We start from the raw sequence: 22,751 nt of genomic DNA, 5'->3' as shown, positions 1-22,751 counted from the left end.
TTTATTAGCCTTATAACCGAACTCTGAACTATGAGTTCGGTTCGATCGCAAACATCTTCAAACTTTCATGTAACCGAACTGTAGGGTTAAAAACATAGAAAGAATTTTTTTATGTAACCGAACCTTACTGTTATTCCCATTATTTTGAGTACTGTAAGCACCGAAATATGGCCACTAAGTTCGGTTCGATCGCAAACATTTTAAAACCTCAGTGTAACCGAACTGTAGGGTTAAAAACATAGAAAGATTTTTTTTATGTAACCGAACCTTACTGTTATTCCCATTATTTTGAGTACTGTAAGCACCGAACTATGACCACTGAGTTCGGTTCGATCGCAAACATTTTAAAACCTCAATGTAACCGAAAACTGTAGGGTTAAAAACATAGAAATCATTTTTTTTTATGTAACCGAACCTTATTGTTTTTCACATTATTTTGAGTATTGTAAGAACCGAACTCTGACATATGAGTTCATTTTTTTCGCAAACTTTTGAAAACCTCCATGTTACCGAACTAAAGTGTTGAAGAAAAATGAAAATATGCTAAAACATCCAGGAGAAGGCTCGGTTACCTGTCAAAAAATGGCAGGTAACCGAACTCCAGTGTTCCAAAAAAACATGAAATTGTTCGGTTACCTGCAGACATTTACCAGGAACCGAACTCAAAGCTTGAACTTCTGATTTTTTTTAAAGGTTGAGTTCGGTTAACTGTAAAAAAATGGCAGGTAACTGAACGTCTTATTTTTCAAGTAACGGCTATTTTTATAGCCGTTATACACTTCAGTGGTATAAATATGTGTCTCATAGTTAGCATTTTTTCTCACAATCTTCTGAATATGACTGATAATACGCCTAAATTTACTCTAGATGAAGATCTCTCTCTGTGTAGAAACTACAAACTATACTATCCAAAGAAGAACGGAGAATGAATGGTATTATGAGTCAAAGTTATTGGGGGAAATTCATGAGCAATTTTGCTCCGACACAAGAAACCCTCATAACCGTGATCATATAGCTTTGGTACTCCGATTTGATAAGATTAAAGAGAGAGTTTTGGAATTTATGGCTATGTTTCGGATTGTAAGACGGTATCGACTTAGGGGTGAAACATACGAGGACATTCTTTTAACAACAAAAAATGAATGGCGAAGATGGAAGAGGAATAATTTCATGTATGAAGATCATTTCCGCATCCTTGTGCATTTTTTCGTAACGCGTTTCGGATATTAAATGTTATGTAATTTTAGCACAATGTTTCATTCTTATGTTGAGGTTCAAAGTGTACATAAGACCAAATGCCAAAAAACACAATCTTTCATTCACATGATATTCAAAAGCATACATATATTCTAGCCAAGGGTAAATCTATCATCACCAAGGGAAACTGCATGTCCGTGTATGATTTTATCCGATTCCTTCGAAGCCCACATATCCATGTTATATTCATACATAATGCACCATCCCAACATTGTGTCGGGGTTAAATCCCGACCAATAAGAGTACCCGCATATCGGTGGCAATGGCCAATTGTCTTTTAACCGGAGGCCTATAAAATGGTTGTTGTTAACCAACGCAATCACCACTCTCCTATGTCTAAGTTTCTCGACACATATGGTTGTTTTGGGAGTGTATGTGAAACTACCACCTTTTGAAAAATAATGCACTACGCAATTGAAAGCCTCGGCGATTAAGTGCCCACATATCGACATTGACATCCAATGATCTCTTGTGATTGGATCGGCCCGTGGAGACGAATGTGAAACCTAATAAGTTGCACCCCTAAACTAGCATCGCCATCTCACAACATTATCTTGTAGAATTCCGGTTTCTTCTTTAGTGTCATCAACAACCTTTGACAAACATAAGTGATTTGATTATCATTATATAGCTTGGAACCTTGAGTGAAAGGCCATATTTGTTGTACGACAACATGGAAACCTCAATTACCATCCGGAGGGACGTCATGGGTGGATATGACGTAATCTCTAATGTAAGGGGGTAGGTCTTCCAAGTACCTTTTATCATCAAGAGGTGGTGTATCAATTGGAGCCTTTAGCTTCACGCCTCGTTGGCTTGGTTGCCTCGGTTCCGACGGAGTAAGTTGAGAGCGTAACATTGGTCCTTTTTTCTTCATATCTCGTTCACTTGACTTGCCTTTTTCAATAATTTCCCTTCCCCTTTTCTTCAAATCTTCTTGGTACTTCACCGCGGTATACTCATGCCCACAAGGATCTCTAGTAAAAGGATTCATTTCACTTGCCTTCTTAGACAACACCTTTGCATATTCTCTAACTTTTTTTTTTGTTTCTTTGGTTTTTGGCCTACCTCTTCCTCCATTGGCTTTACTCGGTTCTTGCACATTCTCCGAAGTGTTCGGGAAAACGATGGGCCGCATGTCATCCCAAAAGATTTGCCTTTCGAGTTTGTTCATGTTTCGGTATTTTTCTATAACCGCTCTTCCCATTTCATTGTCACCAAACTCTTCTCCGACATCGCCCTTGGAGGAGGGGCAAAACTTAGTTGTTGCCAATGTGGATCAATATCGCTTAAAGGGATTATGCCATGTTCATACTTTGCTATCATGTGGCGACAAGGGAGTCCCATAGACTTCATCATGTTGCAAACACACACCTCATCCGGCTTGTTTCCCCATATGTCGATCAAATACACCTCAACCATTAACCTCTTAATGCAAGCATGTGAAACATTATAGTGGAGTCCCTTTAATAACCGAAGGTCCGCCATTTTCTTGATGTTGCAACCTTTATCTACAATCTTTTTGTACTTCATGATGCGGCTTCTTTGGAACTTCTCTTTAATTCTCTCAATATCGCGGTTGAAGTAACTCTCCACTGCGTTAAACACAACCACAAAATTATCGACACATCCAAAGAGATTTTTCTTCAACCGGTGGTGAACCGATTCTACCAAACTTGTCGCTTGATTACCAAAGTGTTTATAGTTGTTGGTAAAAGCATAAACGAAATGCTTTTTATGCGGTTCCAACCATTGCTCCACCACATACTTTATTACATCCTCCGGATATTCGGGGCTAGACCAATGTTGTCTAAATTCGGCAAGATTAAGATAATACTCTTCTTCGGTGAGAGACCAAATCAATGCCTCCCATTCCCCGGAGAAGGCAAACCATTTAGCGTGATTTATGGTGTATTTTTTATCGAATTTATTTTTTGCTTCCTCTTGTTTATCAACCGGTAGCTTACTAATCTCTTCCAATCCTTTCCTCTTAGGTGGACAAAGTTGAGGCTTGCACCTATTCATCACATTGCACCATATATGAAATGTACAAAGCATATTATGTGCTAATGGGAAGACTTTCTCTACTGCGTTCATCAATGCTACGTCATTGTCCGTCACGATAACCCCGGGGATCTCATCATCTCAGTAGATCGCCTTCATTTGTTGTAACGCCCAAGTAAAACTTGGTTCTTGCTCGTCCATTAGAAAATAAAAAGTAACGGTAAAGGGTGACTTCGTCGACGTACGACCAACAATGTTCAACAATGGCATCTCGTATTTGTTTGTCTTGTAAGTGCAATCCATTATAAGAACTTCATGGAAGGATTGAGCCAATTGAACACTCTTTGGATGGGAAATGAAGAGATGAGTTATTTCTTCTTCCGGACGTACCTTCTTTTGAACCGCGTAGCCTTTCTCTTGAGCCGAAAAAAATAATTGTTGCATAACTTTTCTATTGTTCCATTCATTCCTTTTAATCATCCCAATTGCATTGTAAATGGTGGACAAAGATGATACGTTGCCCGGGTTATCTTGCTTTAATAAGCGAAGCATTGTGGAAGGTGGAACACACAATTTCCTATACTCGGCTATTTTTTCCATTTCTCGAGGAGTGAGCCTTGCGTCCATTGCATGTCCTTCAAGATCATCCGGACGAGGGTGGTTATGACTACCTACCATCTTATCTATAGCTAGAAACCATTTCTTCGTTGACTTCTTCTTGCTAAATACAAGCTTGAACGGACATTTGATTTTCTTTGAGCACGTTGTGTTCTTCCTCTTCGTCTTTCCTTTATACTCATAACCCTTACTCTTGTGACTAGCTTCGGGATCTCCACTTCTCTCACAAACCATTTTTAAACGAGTGTTGCTTTCTTTCCCATTACAAACCAAGATGCAATTGACTCTCTTGGCATGTTCTCTAGCCCAATTCTTCACATCAATAGGCAAGTCAAATTCTAACTCATTAGCATAGTGATGAGATGTATCTTCGAACAAGATACCAATCGAATAAGGTTGATCATGCATTGGTATAGGTGGGGACTCCATCTACAAGAAATCACAAATAAGTTCGGTTACATGAAAATTTTATCGGGGAAACCGAACTACACGTTCGGTTTGTTAAGTAATTTGGCAAGTAACCGAACAATCAAAAGGAAGAGAGTTCGGTAACATGTAAATTTTATCGCAACAACCGAACTAGACACTGGAACTTCAGAATTTTTTAAACTTGTTAGGTTCGGTTGGATCGCAGAAGCATGCAGTTTGCGATCCAACCGAACCTTATACACTTATATCAAATTAATTTGTACGTAAAGTTCGGTTCATTGCGAACCAACCGAACATAACGCTGCATGCCAGAACTTCCTTTGATATAAAGTTCGGTAACCTGCGTGTTTGGATCAACTAACCGAACTACATTTTCAAACTAGTTCAGTTACTTGTTCATCTCACAAGGAAACCGAACAACACCTTCAGATGAGTTCGGTTACTTGTTCATCCTCACAAGGAAACCGAACTACACCTACATATGAGTTTGATTACTTGTTCTCATATATACTAACTGAACTGTTCTAAATCCAGTTCCAAATCATTCATTTTTGGGGAATTTTTACCAATTTAACATACATTATCTACGTTTGCATCATACCTGTTCACCCAAATACTCATCCTCCGGTTGTGGTTGATAAAATCCATTATTTTGATTTTGAGTTTCATCTTGAGTTTATTCTTGAATAATACAATCATCATATAAGAAATAAGCCAAATCGGGATTATTTTGAAGATTAACAAATATATTATGAGAGGATGGAGATAAAGAATCAGATTCATCACTTGAATACTCAAATGGGATGAATTGGAAATATTTTTTATTTTCCATGTTTTTCTCCTTCACCTTCTCTAACTCTAATCTCACAAAAATTCTACTCATAATAATTTACTCATCTAATAAAAACCCATCTTTTAATTAAGCTCACTAATTATTTTTAACTAAATCATTTCACTAATCATAACTTAAAATTAATTATGAGGGTAGTTTAGGTATTAATACAAATATTAGATATGGGGTGACCTAGAATTACTTCCAATGTCTTTACCCAAAATAGATCCATGGTCCCCCAAAAAAACCATGGTCCACAAAAAACATTTACCGTAGAACGCTTGATCCGAGGCTTGGAAATTGGTATAAGATAATCACATTCCTGCAATATCATATCACAATCTCATTCTTTTATCTCATTGCGATTTCTTGCACAATGACACTAACTGATTAGGTGTGTTGATTTTTTGGTGAAATCGTAAATACTACAAATTTGTTGAGTCCAAGTGAGACGGATTGTTAGGCACATGTCAAAGAGTAGTTCAAGTTGTTAGGAGTCTTTGAGCAACAATTTTAATAATCTGATATAAGCTCCCATCTAACGAAATTGACCATTTTAAAAGCATTTGACCCTGTTACGCTTGTTTTATAAGCAACCCTATTAGTTGTTGATAAGTAGGATTCTTAAGCCAACACTTAAAATATTTATAAGGCCTTCTATTTTGGTGTTCATCACAGTTTGTAACCAAGAGAATGGGTAAATGGTCAGAGCCTATTGCATCAATACGAAATAATTTTTGAAATTGTTGTAGCGTTGCAGGCAATGACCATTCACCAAAGCACAAGCAACAAAAACCATTATCTTTGGTACACTTGGAACCAAAGACATTTTATTTATCCCTGCATTATTGACTGATGCTAAGGTGGTGATTTTCGTGACCTTTGATAGACTTTAGGCAGTGACATTCTCATAATTAGACTGATAAAATGTAAGCTGCAAAGGTGTAACTGGAGCGGAGCATATCTCCATGAAAGAAGAGAAAGAACAATTAAGATACTCCTGGTTACATTGACATAATAAACATATCTACTCTGCAGGAGCAACATCATTGACACCCTATGTATGATGGATCCAGTGGTCTCAGCTTAACAAAACAGTGTGGGTAATGGGTGTAACCAACTGCTATTTGGGTTCAGCTAGACTATGCGAAGTCACTGTAATAGTCACAACTAGTACATATGAAAGCACAAGCAACAAAAACCATGAGTGTGCACGACATACTGTTAAAGAGCCGCTATAGTAGATGAGATTGTACATGATCCTGCTGCATATACATATAACGCAAAAAAAAAATGTTGAAAGTAAATAGCAGTTCATAACAGCTTAAACTGTAGGTATAAAAATCAGTTCACTGTTTTATATATTTTTTCAGTTCAGTGTGGAATGTGTATACAGAGTTGATAACGAAGTTTCCAAATGGAACCATGATTCCAGTGTCAAGGGTGTCTTAACTTCACACTTTCTATGTAAGTTTGTCAGGAACAAACATTTAATATTTACTGTTGTTATTACTAGAAACTAAGCTTTGACCTCAGCGAAGATCCACAATCTCGAACTTCAATTTAGGATTCATGTAAACATGTGAACAATGCTCATAAATAGGACTACCGTCAGAAGGCTCCTCATGTGCATGAAAGCCACGTTGTTGACAATGACGAATCAAGGAGACACCGCCAGGATCAGATAAATGGAATATCCCATGCTGTCTGCAAGTAATAATTGAGTAGGTGATAGTCTGTAATCTTTGAATGTTTAAAACAAAGTTGTTATTTCGTTCAACCGATATAATGAAGAACGGGTGGTCTTGGACTACTACACAGTAACAATCATTTTTCATGATCCAGTTTTTAAACTCCCTTTTCTTTTTTTGTTTACTTCAGTTCTACTATCCCAGAGTAGAAAATTTGTTGGATAGAAAAGCAGCGTGGGTAATGGGTGTAACCAACTGCTATTTGGGTTCAGCTAGACTATGCGAAGTCACTGTAATAGTAATAATTCAGGTACAAAGGGAGAGACAAATTCTAACTGTAAGTATCTGAAGGGGCCATGACAATCGCAATAGCTTCAGGTAACATTATCTAATAAAAAAGACACGTATGATCCATGTTAGACTCAAATTAACTGCAAAAGATGAAGTAGGTATGGGAAGTATATTGATATCTACAGGCATATAATAGCAACTCCAAAATAGCCTATCCTTACCTGGTATGCGTACTGTGTATGATATCATACAATTCATGTCAAGTTGAAGTATTGATAGACACATTATTTTCCCAAAGTGAGACAAAGATTAGATGATAATAATTCTTTCAACAAAAAACAGCATGAGTACTTGAAAGGTGATTTTTCCCACTTACATGAATCCACCCAAGGGGGAAAATGGAGAGCTTATCTTGAAACTCAAATAATTCTTCTTCGTTCATCGCCGAGCACTGGACAAACAATAAACACTTCACGTTCACATATGCAAATAGCATTTAACTAAGAAGTGAATCCCATGCAGGTGCCATAGATTAAGGAAGAACGCAAAACATACAAAATAAGTTTTTGTTTGATTTAGTGAACTATGTGGATAGTTTCATCTTGATTACATGAAATTAGAATGGCACCCCAGGCAAGTCAAATAATTTAAGTAAATTGGCAGAGATCATCTAATTGGAAAGAAGACTGGAACTGGAGTACGACACAGCTTAAAATTGTCAAATTGGTGAAAGAGAACACAGGAGCAAAATATTACTTACGGAGTCTGAAGTTGCCTCCTGCTTTGGAATTATCAGTGTGGTAATATGGAATACTTTGTTTTCCTGAAATTGGGGGCAAAAGTCAGAATAGATGTAATATTCATTACAATTTGTTGACATCAATGTTCAGAAGAACTTACCATTTTACCAGCAAGAACTCCACATGTTTCTAAATTTTTCTTTGTATTTTCTTGGGCCAACCTCAAGAAACCTTCCATCATATTTGCAGGCTGCAAAATGCGCAATTATTTCACGCTATAAAGATTAACTAAACAACCTTTCAGTAAAACTACCCAAGAGCTGATGAACCAATACTTTAGAAAAAACTACAGGAAGAAGAGAAGGTGTAGGAAGAAGAAAAAACTACCCAAGAGCTGAAGCAGCATGATCCATCACAAGTTGCTGGTCTTGGATCAGCAACTTGTGATGGATCATGCTGCTTCAGCTCGGCAAGAACTGGAGGTGGCAAAGGTTGCCTGATGTTATTCACTTGAAGAAGCTCTTTTATGATGTTACCACTAGAACATGATCCCTCTGCAGATCTTGACCATCTACCATCATCCAATGGAAGAACCTTGTCCATTGTAGATTTATCAACTCCATTTGGGCCAAAAATTGGACACCTGGACAATGTTTCCTCTTTTGGAGGAGGTAGGCTGAATGATCCGGAGATAAAACCATCAGTAAGAAAAGCACTTGGCCCAACTTTAACAATGTTATCACTGGCAGATTGGCGAGAAGAACCACATAAAACATGCTAAAGAACTCATGAAATTTCAGAGTTAAATGAGAGTATGAGAAATGTTCAGAAAATCTATTATTGGCATACACAAATGTTGTCTAGTTATACGAGCAAAAAGCCAAAAATGATGGATAATCAAACAATTAACTAAAAATTGTGGGAAACATGTCTTGATGTAAAGTAAAACAGGATACATACATCTTTGGAAACTGCATCCCAATGTGCATGTTGTTTGATGAAACAGTCTGAAAACTGTTGTTGTGCCTTGAGAAAAGGTTGTTGTGCCTTGATGAGGCCTGAGATGCGCTTCTGCCAGTTGGGTACAGCTAAATAAAAAGAATGGGCAATGTTTAGCTCAAATAAGAAACAAACATTGGCAAAATAGTAACATGATACTAATGATTCAAAAAACAGTGAAAATTGAGGTTTTCTATTGCTAAATTTAGTTTATGGAAAGGGGGTGGGGGCGGTGGAAGCAGACCTGACTAGTCTCCAGGTCAGACGTAATTTTCTGGTTAGTCGAATCAGCAGATTGTGAATGATAATACGCTTTATTCAATTCTGTCACTCGACGATAAACATCCGGCTTGATAGATCGAAGCTCAGACATCACAGCTGAAAGTTTCTGAAAAGAAACAGATACCAAATGGTTAGCATTATAATGCATGCATTTGAAAAAGAGCTACCTACAAAGAAGTAATCAGAGAGAAATAAGTGTAGAATTTCAATCAACTCACTTTCCTATAAACAGATCTTTTCTTTGCAAGTGTGTCAAGGTAATCTGGTTGGCATGGAATAGTTTCCTCCACCAAACTGGAAAGGTAATAAACAAGTCAGTCAATCAATCCATAATCAGAACTGTAGAATTTGTTTAAGTGAACATAACATGGCAAAGCAAAAGCAATTTATCTAGATGTCCTTTTTTTTTACCTTGAAAACCTATTAAGTGTAATATACAAATCAATAATGTTCCCCTCCTCCCTAGAGCCATTTGCCTGAATACCAACATAAAAGAAAAAATTAGAACTAAAACCAATAAACAAACAAGTAAATCATGCCAACATGGATATACATACTGTAACCTATAGACTAGTTTGTTCCTAAGTTCAATATCCTAGGAAGGATTAAATAAACACTAACTGAAACAACAAATTAAATAGAGGTGAAATTCAAACCAAACAAAGCAATTAAAAGATGGGATTAAGAAAATTAATTGAATATAGGTGAAATTCAAACCAAACAAAGCAATTAAAAGATGTGATTAAGAAAATTAAACCTGTTTAAGGAGAGAACCAGCGGTTCGATAGTAATCACGAAGTGGAACATCGATATTTCCGTCTTGGCTTTTAAATTTGCGCTGATGATAAAAAAGATAAAAAATTGTTAGGGTTAAACTAGAACAATGAAGAAGAAAAGAGAGAAATATTTAGTTTTTATAGAACTTTTGTTCATGGCGCTTATAAAACGTAAAAAAGAATTTTTAATTCCTCAGGGTTTCTGCAATTTATGTCGACATAATTTCACCTACTCCATAGGGGCATAATAGTCAATTTATCGTTCTGGTTCTCAGTCTTCTTTCTTCAGTTAAATAAAAAGACAAAACGAGAAACTAAAAATACCAACATATGGCAACCTTGATGACTTTTTTCTTTTTGTTTCTTTTACTCTTCCTTTGGAGGCACCACATAATATACGGTGCTAGTGACGTTATCAGTGCCCCTGCTGCTGATGCGCCTAAAAAATTACTCAATTTTAAATTTTTTTCTCTCCCCTTTAAACATGCCAATGAGTTCTGCCGGCAAGGAAACTAGTACAGGCAGTGTGATGGTCTTGTTGAATTCAGGTATGATCAACTTTATGGAGGCTAGATTCAATACCATACTTGATGAGGAGCCTGACTTCTTGGGATTATCTGGACCCACAAAACATAAACATCAAACAAATCAATAATTCTTCAAAACTGTTTCACGTATCTCCATATATATCTGCCACTTCAGCCCAAAATCTTCCTAAATCTGACTCTTCGTTTTTACCTTTAATCTTCTTTACGATTTAAGTAAATCAATTATCACAACTGGCAAGATGAAGAATTAACAAGAGCATAGTTTTGCCATCATTTTAATGGTTTTCTAAAATCAAAACCATAGCTTAACTTTTGTGTTTCCTGTAAACCATAAGTGGTAAACACTATGAATCAGTTTTATTTTTGAGAACAAATAATCAACGAAAAGCAAGTTTAAAATTCAAAGCTTTGTATAGTCAATCGCAACAGAGCAAAAGAAGCTTAACATAATATGAACACTCAAACATAAATATACTGATTCAGAACATAAAAATGCCTTTTTCACTATATGCTGATGTGGCAGCTCCAAGTAGGTCTCCATATAGGAAACGACTTTTAAGGAGTTTAAAATCTCGGTCTTTAAATAATTATTGTAACAAACAACAGAAAGAACATAAATTTGTCTTATTTCTAGCTAAACAAAAAGGATTAATTATGATCTGGACCCACATATGGAAGAGGAATTGATCAACAAACAACCATGAGATATAGGTGAAATGTTGTATATTACCATTGATAGTAGTATGGTCGCTTAAATTGCAGGCTGAAACACCCAGAGGAAGAACACACGGCACTACTAGTAGACGTACAAAGACAACAACTATCACGGTTATCCCCATTTTTTAAGCCAGATCAAGAAAAATTCTTATGATGATACAAGGAGATGAGGATGAATTATTATTACAACCGAGTGAGAACTGTGATCATTTAGATATTTATCTTTTTAGGTGAAACTGAAAATAATGAGTTGGTTAACTATTCAGTCAATGGCACTAAATGATTAGGTGTGTTGATTTTTTGGTGAAATCGTGAATATTACAAACCAGTGCAACGAACTTTTCCAAAATACTCCACTTTTATACATACATCCAGTGCGTATGCTCTGGATGAGAAGCTTGTACGTATAGTTTATGTAAATTATTAAATCATAATCTCTAATGAGAAATCATATTAAAAATGTCTTTTTTTACAGGTTAATATAAGATGAATTTTGTACGCCGGATTTATATCCCTAAAACGGATTACACGTACGTATGCTATTCCGTATTACTGCTGAATCACGACCTGTTAGACACTCGAATTGCTAACTAGGTTTCTCGATAGCTAAAGTATAATACTATAATCTCACAAGATTTTTTCATTTATACAAATATGAAAAAAAACATAAATAATTATTTGAAATTTTGCCGCATGAACTCCGCTCCAGTACCTCAGTTGGGTTTTCGAAAACAAGGTTCTGGGTTGAGACAAATAAATTTCTACCATAAGTTTTATCTTCTGCAAAAATAAATATTCAACCACTAAAGATGCTCTAACTATAAGTCTATAACTAACATTGTGTTTTCTCTCTTTCACCAATATCTCAAAATCTTAGCATATATCTTCCATTAAAATATTTATCTTATTCATCAAAGACACTTTAAAAAAAATATATCACAACAACCTCCAAATTAATTCCACCATTAAACCCATTCACGCTTGCATATACACATATTATTACAGATAAGAACACACAGAAAACGTTTTCCTTCACCTTTCATCTCTTTAAACCCAAACATCGGGAGATTAGATAGAACACCAAAACAAAAATAAACAATGAAGAAATGTGAAGATATGGGGTTTTACTATGTGCACAAGATTCAGAGTTCGTTAAAAACATATATGGAGGTTATTTTGGTGTATTTCTTAGTTTGTTTAGAGAAGAAGGAGAAACATGGGATAAGTTTGAAGTGTGTAATGGTGAGTTTCCAAAAGATGAAGAACTTGAATTATATGATGGTTTTGTAATAACAGGAAGTGCTAGTGATGCTCATGGGGATGATATTTGGATCATTCAACTTATGAACCTCTTGAAGAAACTTGTTTCTCTTAAGAAACGTCTTCTTGGTATCTGTTTCGGTCATCGGATATGATTTTATTGATTCAGATTTCAATTTATGGATTTCCGTTTTTATAAATTTACAATTTTAATGGTCGATATTTCCTTTGTTTCTTCAAATTACTTTTTCATTTTATGTTATAACCCGTATAAATTAACGCACGACTCTTTTCTTAATTAAGCTCTAAGCTCTGTTTAAAAGAAACAATATATAGATAAAAGCAGTGAGACGGGAATCTCGCACGACCGATAGATTCCAGATCAAGTTTTTGTTGTTTCATGTGTCTGCATTTAAAAACGGAAAGAATAAATCTTCTCCAGGTCATACGTCCTCCCATATTTAAGACAAAATTTATTTTGATTTTAAAATATTTAAGCAAATAAATTAAAAGAATTTTGTCCAAAAAGATAAGTCTTGGTTGACCTATGGCACGACACAAGAACGAGCCCGAGCCCTAGGCTCAAACCTTAGTGGGAAAAAGTAATTTTCGTCCCACTCGTTCCACCCATATTGTTTTACTAACTATCCATAAAGGGATAGATATACAGTGGATCTTCTCTTTAGTTATACCCAATGTGGGACTAAAGATCATATTTCATTCACTCATAGAAAATGAGTAAGTGCTCTTAGAGACCCAAAGGTCCTAAGGTCCATTCCCACCAAGACTATAAAACCAAAGAAATAAAACTTAATTTCTCCAACAATCCCCCACATGAATGAAATACCGATAAAATCAGAAAACGGAAAGCGAGAAATACCACTATAGGAAAGAGGTGTCCATGAGGTCTTGAACCTTTGCTTAGTGAGAAATTGCCGGAACTACTTGATGGACAGTGAACGCGATGTCTTGAACTGCCATCGTTTGATGTAGTCCGCGATAATAACCACACGTGATATGTCTCTAGATGCTGTTAAGTTCGTGTCGTTGTGTCCTTTTTGGCCCTGGACAAATCTCGTTTCTCAGAATGCTCTAGAGAATCAGCTCCATTCTCATAGGAAGCGACCCACTTCCACATTCAGATAGGTGAGTTCCATCAAAAGTGTTTACTTCTACGCCCCACTTCAATCTTAAATTGAAATTATAGAACTCATTAAGACTTACTTAAAAGTCATCCTTCACATGCAGTCACACTATCACATCTACACCATAGGGAAGGGACAGAGAATGAAGTTCTCTGATAGTGTTTACCTCTAACCACCACAAATTAGTTGTCTCATTCAAAACCTTGATCTTGGGATCTCCAGTCAGCAAGGTTGAGTATCCTTCATTGTAAATTTATTTAATGAGCCTAAGCCCCATCCCCCTCGATGCATTACTAACTATCTCCTTGGACAAACCTTTCGTCAAAGGGTCTGCGATATGCTCCTTGGATTTCACCCATTCAATGTAAATAACGCCTTTTGAGATTAGTTCTTTCAGGGTATCATGTCTTCTACGAATATGTATAGACTTCCCATTATAGTAGTTGTTTTTAGCCTTAGCTATAGCAGCTTGATTATCACAATGTATAGATATAGCTGGCATAGGCCTATGCCAGAGAGGAATGTCTTCTAAAAAACATCTTAGCCAAGCGGCTTCCTCTCCTGCTTTATCTAACGCAATAAACTCAGATTCCATGGTGGATCGAGCTATACAAGTCTGTTTGGAACTCTTCCAAGAAATAGCCCCACCTGCTAGAATGAAAACATATCCACTTGTAGACTTAGACTCCTCTGAGTCTGATATCCAGTTTGCATCACAAAATCCCTCAAGAACGGCAAGGTACCTTTCATAATTCAAACAAAAGGTCAAAGTGTATTTAAAATACCTCAACACTCTAAAAAGTGCATTCCAATGTTCTTGCCCTGGATTACAAGTATACCTACTTAACCTACTCACATCATAAGCAATGTCTGGCCTAGTACAGTTCATCAAATACATCAGACTTCTTATAACTCGTGAGTATTCAAGTTGTGAAACTGCATTACCCTTATTCTTTTTGAGTCTTCAACAAGGGTCATACGCAGCATAAGCAGGTTTACAATCAGAATGATTGAATTTTCTAAGTACAGATTCAACATAATGAGATTGACTAAGACTATAACCGTTTGAATTTCTTATAATTTTCATCTCTAAGATTACATCTGCGGGGCCTAAGTCTTTCATGTCAAAGTTCTCATTTAGCATGCTCTTAGTGGAATTAATTACATCCATGTTCGTACCAAGTATAAGCATATCATCAACATACAAGCATACAATTACACAGGCATCATTCACAAGTTTAGTGTAGACACACTTATCAGATTCATTGATATTAAAACCACTGGAAAACATTACATGATCAAATTTTTCATGCCATTGTTTATGTGCTTGTTTCAATCCATACAAATATTTTTTCAGTTTACAAACTTCTTTTCACAACCTTTCACTACAAATCCCTCATGTTGTTCCATGTAAATTTCTTCATCTAATTCACCATTTAGAAAAGTTGTCTTAACATCCATTTGATGTATCTCTAGTTTATGAACTGCAGCTATAACAATCAACATCCTAATAGAAGTAATTCTCGTAACAGCTGAGTAGGCGTCAAAGAAATCTACACCTTCCTTTTGTTTATAGACTTTAGCTACTAACCTAGCCTTGTATTTTTCAAAAGTTCCATCTATTTTACGTTTCCTCCTGAAAACCCATTTACATCCTATGGTTTTACACCCTGGAGGTAAATCTGACAGCTCCCACGTATCATTTTCTTTGATGGAATCCATTTCACTAATCGTGGACTCTTTCCACCATGAAGCTTCAGAAGAATTCATGGCTTCTCTGTAAGTCTGAGGATCAGTTTCTGCTAGTGTTACGAAATCAGATCCAAAGGAGATTTTGTTTCTAGCCCTTTTACTCCTCCTAGGCTTAATCTCTACTTCATCTTCCTCTAAAGGTAAATTCTGACAGGTTGAAGGGATATCTATGGGATCAACACCTCTCTTACGAGAGTTATATTTTAATGGAAAAATATTTTCAAAAAACAAAGCATCCCTAGACTCCATAATGGTATTCACACCAATTTCAGAATTTTCAGAACTCACAACCATAAATCTATATGCAGGAGTATGCTCAGGATACCCTATGAAGACACAGTCAACAGTTTTGGGTCATATCTTGGTTGTTTTAGGTTTAGGGATGTCAACCTTAGCCAAACACCCCATACTTTGAAGTATGCAAAATATGGTTGTCTACCTTTTCATAATTCAAACGGAGTTTTATCTGACCTTTAAAGGGCACTCTATTCAGGATATAGCAAGCTGAGAGTACAACTTTCCCCCACAAGTTCGAAGGTAATCCCGAACTAATTAACATGGCATTCATCATCTCCTTAAGGGTACGGTTCTTACGTTCATCTACACCATTAGATTGAGGTGAATAAGGAGCGGTAACCTCGTGTATTATGCCATGTTCTACACAAAAATTTCCTACCGGAATTTTGTACTCACCACCACGGTCAGACCTTACTGTTTTAATGGTAGTATTCAATTGGTTTTCAACTTCTAGTTTATACATCTTAAAGTCTTCTAAGGCATCATCCTTACCTCTAAGCAAATATATATGACAATACATTGTACAGTCGTCTATAAAAGTAACAAACCATTTCTTACCACCTCTAGTTTAAACCGATTTCATATCAACTAGGTCTGAGTGAATTAATTCTAAGGGTTTAGAATTTCTATGAACATTTTTTCTAAAAGTTTTTCTATCATATTTTGATTCTACGCAAATTTCACATTTGTATTCCTTTTCCAAACTAAATTTGGGTATGCAACCTACATTAGCCAGTTTATGCATTGACTTATAATTAACATGTCCAAGTCTACCATGCCAAACATTTAAAAACACACAAACATAAGCAGAAGAATCATTCTTATTCATTACAGTCGAGTTTACATAAAGCTTATATAGACCCTCAGTCTTATACCCCTTCCCTACATAATCCTTTCCCTTAGTCACAATGACTTTCCCAGATTCAATTACAATTTTAAGACCCTTATCATCTAAAACACCACAAGAAACAAGATTTTTGCAGATGTCCGGAACATGAAGAATTTCATTCAATGTGAGAGTCTTGCCAGAAGTATCGTGTTAAGATTTTTGGAACTGTAACAACAAAACACTGAAAGTAATGATGTTAAGAAATAAATTTCTGAAACTTAAAAAATAGACACTCAAGAAAACAGCAAACAGAGGACAAAGTCACTTGATCATCAAGTTTTCCTTAACACGATAGTTCACCGGTAAGCCTCAATAATGAGTGATGCCTATACCCTTTGGTGAAGTCGTATCCAGGATAAAACTTCCCGTTGCAAGTACCGTTAGCACTATAATACTTTCCCACTCTTACGAACTCAACAACAATGGCACATGAATTAAAAAAACCACACAGAGAGAGAAAGACGAATAGAAGAAGGATAATAGCTTCTTGTGGAAACACTTTGGAATGAAGAACTCGTTTAGTTTATATAGATGAGAAGAGAGAAGGTCGAAAATAATGTGTAGTTAAATCGTGTTAATGAGAATAAAATCCGAATTAATGACAAAAATAAATTCTAATTAATAAAAGATTTTTGTAAAACGGAAAAATATAACTACACATTATGTCGTTATCAATTAAAAACGGAAAGAATAAATCTCCTCCAGGTCATACTCCCTCCCATATTTAAGACAAAATTTATTTTGATTTTAAAATATTTAAGGAAATAAATTAAAATAATTTTATCCAAAAAGATAAGTCTTGGTTGACCTATGCCACGACGCAAGAACGAGCCCGAGACCTAGGCTCAAACCTTAGTGGGAAAAAAGTATTTTTCACCCCACCCGTTCCACCCACATTGTTTTACTAACTATCCATAAAGGGATAGTTATATAGTAGATCTCCTCTTTAGTTATACCCAATGTGGGACTAAAGATCATATTTCATTCACTCATAGAAAATGAGTAAGTGCTCTTAGAGACCCAAAAGTCCTAAGATCCATTCCCACCAAGACTATAAAACCAAAGCAATAAAACTCATTTTCTCCAACAATCCTCCACATGAATGAAATACCGATAAAATCAGAAAACGGAAAGCGAGAAATACCTCTATAGGCAAGGGGTGTCCATGAGGTCTTGAACCTTTGCTTAGTGAGAAATTGCCGGAACTACTTGATGGACAGTGAACGCGATTTCTTGAACTGCCATCGTTTGATGTAGTCCGCGATAATAACCACACGTGATATGTCTCTATATGCTGTTAAGTTCGTATCGTTGTGTCCTTTTTGGCCCTGGACAAATCCCGGTTCTCAGAATGCTCTAGAGAATCAGCTTTATTCTCATAGGAAGCGACCCATTTCCACATTCAGATAGGTGAGTTCCATCAAGAGTGTTTACTGCTACACCCCAATTCAATCTTAAATTGAAACTATAAAACTCATTAAGACTTAGTTAAAAGTCATCCTTCATATGCAGTCACACTATCACATCTACACCATAGGGAAGGGACAGAGAATGAAAATCTCTGATAGTGTTTACCTCTACCCACCACAAATTAGTTGTCTCATTCAAAACCTTGATCTTGGGATCTTCAGTCATCAAGGTTGGGTATCCTTCATGATAAGTTTATTTAATGAGCCTAAGCCTCATCCCCCTCGATGCATTAGTAACTATCTCCTTGGACAAACCTTTCGTCAAAGGGTCTGCGATATTCTCCTTAGATTTCACCCATTCAATGAAAATAACGCCTTTTGAGATTAGTTCTTTCAGGGTATCATGTCTTCTACGAATATGTATAGACTTCCCGTTATAGTAGTTGTTTTTAGCCTTAGCTATAGCAGCTTGATTAACATAATATATAGATATATTTGGCACATGCCTATGCTAGAGAGGAATGTCTTCTAAAAAGCATCTTAGCCAAGTGGCTTCCTCTCCTGCTTTATGTAACGCAATAAACTCAGATTCCATGGTGGATCGAGCTATACAAGTCTGTTTGGAACTCTTCCAAGAAACAGCCCCACCTGCTAGAAAGAAAACATATCCACTTGTAGACTTAAACTCCTCTGAGTCTGATATCCAGTTTGCATCACAAAATCCCTCAAGAACGGCAGGGTACCTTTCATAATACAAACAAAAGGTCAAAGTATATTTCAAATACCTCAACACGCTAAAAAGTGCATTCCAATGTTCTTGCCCTGGATTACAAGTATACCTACTTAACCTACTCACATCATAAGCAATGTCTGGCCTAGTACAGTTCATCAAATACATCAGACTTCCTATAACTCGTGAGTATTCAAGTTATGAAACTCCATTACCCTTATTCAACTGTTTGAAAAGAGTTGTTACCGAACAGATTTGTTGTTCCTTTACTGTTTGGAATGCGGACCAAAGGAATTGTTCCAAGTGCATGATTTATTGCAAGTTGGAGGCGCAGGGATACTGAGGGAACTAGGTGAACTATAGGTTTAGTTGCTTGGTCTCAGCTATACGAAGTTGGTTTAGATTTTGTATAGTGGCTTAATTCTGAGAGTATTCAATTCTGGACAAGGTCCCGGGGTTTTTCTGTATTTTCGGTTTCCTCGTTAACAAAATCTTGTTGTGTCATTTACTTTTATTTTCTGTAATTATAATTTTTTATTATAATTTAAAGTAAATTACACAACGTTAATTCCTAATTACTTGATAGCAATCCTATAGTGTTTGGTTAAGTCTGAGCCTATTATCAAGTAATCATACTTCTTTGTTGTATTGTCTCGATCTTATATCCATAGACGATCACACAAAGTGTGTACCAGTTAGTTGTATTCTCTCGACGCAGTCCATAGACAATCACTTTCGGAGAAAGGACTTATAGGTGGAAAAGGTTTAGATTGAGGTATATTTTGGTACCCTCGTCTTTTCAAGGGACAAAACTCTAATATGCGTGGTTTGGGGTAATTTGATGATTACTCAATAAATAAGATAAAAATATCAAATTCACACTCCTTAGAGGAGTTTCCACAAAGATAGATCATAAGTAAATATTGTACTTTCACAGACTAGTTGACATTCTCCAAGATATTTGAAGAGACAGAATCCCATAAATGCTAAGAATCGATGGAATTTAGTACCAAATATATTTTTGCATTTATGATATAACTATCTCATTATAATAAAGAAAATCTGAAAGATATAAATGAATAAGATAATTTATAAGAAAGAAAATCAGACACAAAAGAAAATCATACATTAAATAAACGAGTACGGTCGTACCAATGGAAAACCATACACATATACATAATCTTATGATTAATCTTCTCCATCAGTCGTATTGCATTCGTGTATTTTATTGATTAAAATGCCGAAATTTACCGAGTTCACATGCTGGATTCTCATATTAATAATATCCGTTAATGAAGGATTAATTGAAGGAATAATGACTATGAAAGCGGTAAACAAGGAAATAATCAAAACCATTAAGGTGAGTAATATTTTTAAGTTAATGCATATATTTAATATCATGATTATTGAAATTTTTATGCGTACAGACTTATCTCATTGATTTTTTTTCTTGTAGGTCGGAAACGTAGAGACCATTGATTGTTATGATATTTACAGACAACCTAGTCTTAACCATCCTTTGCTTTGTAATCATACGATACAGGTTTATTACATATTTTTACAAACTTTTACTCATTATATATACAAAATCTTAATAAATTACTTAATTTTTGTTTTCATGCAACAGATGAGACCAACGTTGAACCCAAAAGGAACAAAAGCAGATATTTCGGGAACACTTGAACTTACACAAACTTGGCATAAGTACGGATCATGTCCTGAAGGAACTATCCCTATTCGGAGAAAAGGAAAAAAATTATAATCCCACAATTTTGCGCAAACATCATTATACAAGATTATCACCTTTTAAGACTCTTGTTACATCAAAATCAAACAACACTATAGATAACTATAATCTCCATGAGGTATACAAAATTACATATCATTGTTATTATTTTTTTATTTTCAATGTGTATAAATATATGGTTGTAGTGATTAAGATATGTATTCTTATAGTACGTTGTAATTGGGGTGCACGGTAATTTTCTTGGAGCGCAAGCAAAAATTAATATTTGGACACCATTTACTGAAGCATATGAAATGAGTATATCCCAAATTTGGGTTTTTTCTGGTGAAGACAAAGATCTCAATACTGTTGAAGATGGATGGCATGTAAGTTATTCTTCCATATGATATTAAAATGAATTTATAAAATTTTGAGGGGCACAATAGAATTTTCAAATTTATTTTTAATTAGGTGTACAAGGACATGTATGGTGACGACCAGAACAGAGTTTTCATATACTAGACAGTAAGTATTATTACCCCTTTTGTTATGTGAAATGGCATGGTAATGCCGATGTCTTCGAAGGACATCAATTATTATTTATTATTAATTTCTTAAGAAGATCAAATCATTTATTATTTCTTGTTAGATGGACAAATACTTGAGATCGGGTTGCTACAATCTCCTTTGCGATGGTTATGTGCAAACAACGTCAAATATCTCCCTTGGTTGCAATTTCACAGAGGTATCTACTTTCAATGGTGACCAAAAAGATGCCACATTCAGTATTCAAAAGGTATGAAAGTAGAAGTCATCAAATATTCATACCCATTATCAACTTAGATCCAAAAATAAACATTGAATAACTTGGCAGGACCAAAGTAGTGGAAACTGGTGGGTACAATTACAAGGTATTTCAGTCGGTTATTATCCAAGCGCTATGTTCACAGAATTATCAAGAACAGCAACAAAAGTATAATGGGAAGGAGAAATCCTTAATTTGAAAAATGAAGGACAACATACTTCGCCTCAAATGGGTAGCGGTCATTTCCCTTCTGAAAGTGGTTTGAAGACATCGAGTTATTTTAATTGGTTTCAAGTATTTGATGAAAATAACATGATCAAGGACCTTGAAAATGTTAGGAAATTAGCTACGAATCCAAACTGCTATAATTTGAAAATTGACAACGAACATTATGGTACAAATGGTTATGGTTTTTACTATGGAGGTCCCGGTTATAATAATAAATGCCAATAATTAAATATATATAGTCCTTTTGTCCCAAAAAAAGTGAAGCTTTTCCTTTTTAAAAGTGTATGGTTTGGTGATAAAGTTTATTTAATAAGAGGACTTTTATTTATTATTAGAAAATGGATTTCAAAATATTACATTAACAAATTTTTGATATATCTCAATTAATGTGTTTTTTTTGGTGAAAGTACTTTCAAGATATCAAAATCGTACAAGATGAGAATCCCCACATTGAGAATCCCCACATTTGACAAATGTATCTCATATAAAAATGGTGAAGTCATGGACTACTACTATTTTGGTTAAGTCAGGAAACTAACCGCTAAATTAGTCACAAACATCTTCATCTCATCGTTTGTGATTCCACAATATCTTTTTTTGTTAATTGATTAATATTATTGTGAGGTGATTGATAATATTAGGTTTTTCTTCGGGAATATAAATGCGTATTATCAATTGGTTCCTATTCACCTTGATTTATCAAAAGACGGAACAAAACTCGTAGGCTTATTTGTGGGAGACAAATTTATCTATTCAATAGACTTTTCTGTGTGATACATATTTGTTTATCAAGTCTTCGACTTTGGTTCGTAGCAACTCTTAGTTGTGGCTGAGATCAACTAAGGGAATCAAGTGCACAAAATTCGGCGTGGTTCAAGAGGCGTAAGGAACGCGACTGCACCTTGATCAGTATGAGATTGATTAGGGATCAACTACATTCCAGTCCGAAGTTAGCTTGTAGTAGACTAGTGTCTGTAGCGGCTTAATACAGTGTAGTTTTCCAATCTGAACTAGGTCCCGGGGGTTTTTTGCATTTACGATTTCCTCGTTAACAAAATTTCTGGTATCTGTGTTATTTCTTTTCCGCATTATATTTATTTATATAATAGAAATATCACAGGTTGTGCGTTGAGATCAATCAGTTCTTGTATCCGACCTTTGGGTTATCGGGTGAATTGATTGACACCTTAACATTGGTCTTTGGTACGGTACCAGTTATTTCTCTATATTCAATTAGGCTCACAAATTCATATTTGATTGATTACGGATTGAATTTAGAAATTGAGATATAAACTCTTTGATATACATTGTTCTTATGAGTGAGTC

At 35.5% G+C, this 22,751-nt stretch overlaps 1 protein-coding gene across 1 annotated transcript; it reads right to left on the bottom strand.

The window, feature by feature from the left end:
- Window positions 1-6,470: 6,470 nt before the first annotated feature.
- LOC113325058 (AMSH-like ubiquitin thioesterase 3) lies at window positions 6,471-15,359 on the bottom strand. The gene is made up of 13 exons (XM_026573298.1): window positions 15,045-15,359; window positions 10,507-10,536; window positions 9,901-10,050; window positions 9,555-9,619; window positions 9,362-9,437; window positions 9,106-9,249; window positions 8,771-8,950; window positions 8,399-8,722; window positions 8,023-8,112; window positions 7,883-7,945; window positions 7,499-7,573; window positions 7,167-7,219; window positions 6,471-6,847 (listed from the first exon to the last, which is right to left on the bottom strand). Exons 1-13 carry the CDS (start codon window positions 15,357-15,359, stop codon window positions 6,673-6,675), a joined length of 1,740 nt encoding a protein of 579 aa, XP_026429083.1. The 3' UTR covers window positions 6,471-6,672.
- Window positions 15,360-22,751: the final 7,392 nt, after the last annotated feature.

The sequence above is a fragment of the Papaver somniferum genome, chromosome 11 (genome assembly GCF_003573695.1).
Source record: "Papaver somniferum cultivar HN1 chromosome 11, ASM357369v1, whole genome shotgun sequence".
In the NCBI taxonomy this organism is placed as follows: Eukaryota; Viridiplantae; Streptophyta; class Magnoliopsida; order Ranunculales; family Papaveraceae; genus Papaver; species Papaver somniferum.
Note: the sequence above shows the minus strand (reverse complement) of the source record. Positions and strands in the feature narration are given on the sequence as shown.

Bases quoted from the DNA above. Each gene is read 5' to 3' on its own strand.
- LOC113325058 (XM_026573298.1), bottom strand. From the start codon at position 15,359: ATGAATTCTTCTGAAGCTTCATGGTGGAAAGAGTCCACGATTAGTGAA. The intron at 10,537-15,044 runs GTTAAGACAACT...TTGTGGGTCCAG, and splicing joins TAGAGATACATCAAATGGAT to ATAATCCCAAGAAGTCAGGC. The intron at 8,723-8,770 runs TAATTGTTTGAT...TCGTATAACTAG, and splicing joins TGTTTCCCACAATTTTTAGT to ACAACATTTGTGTATGCCAA.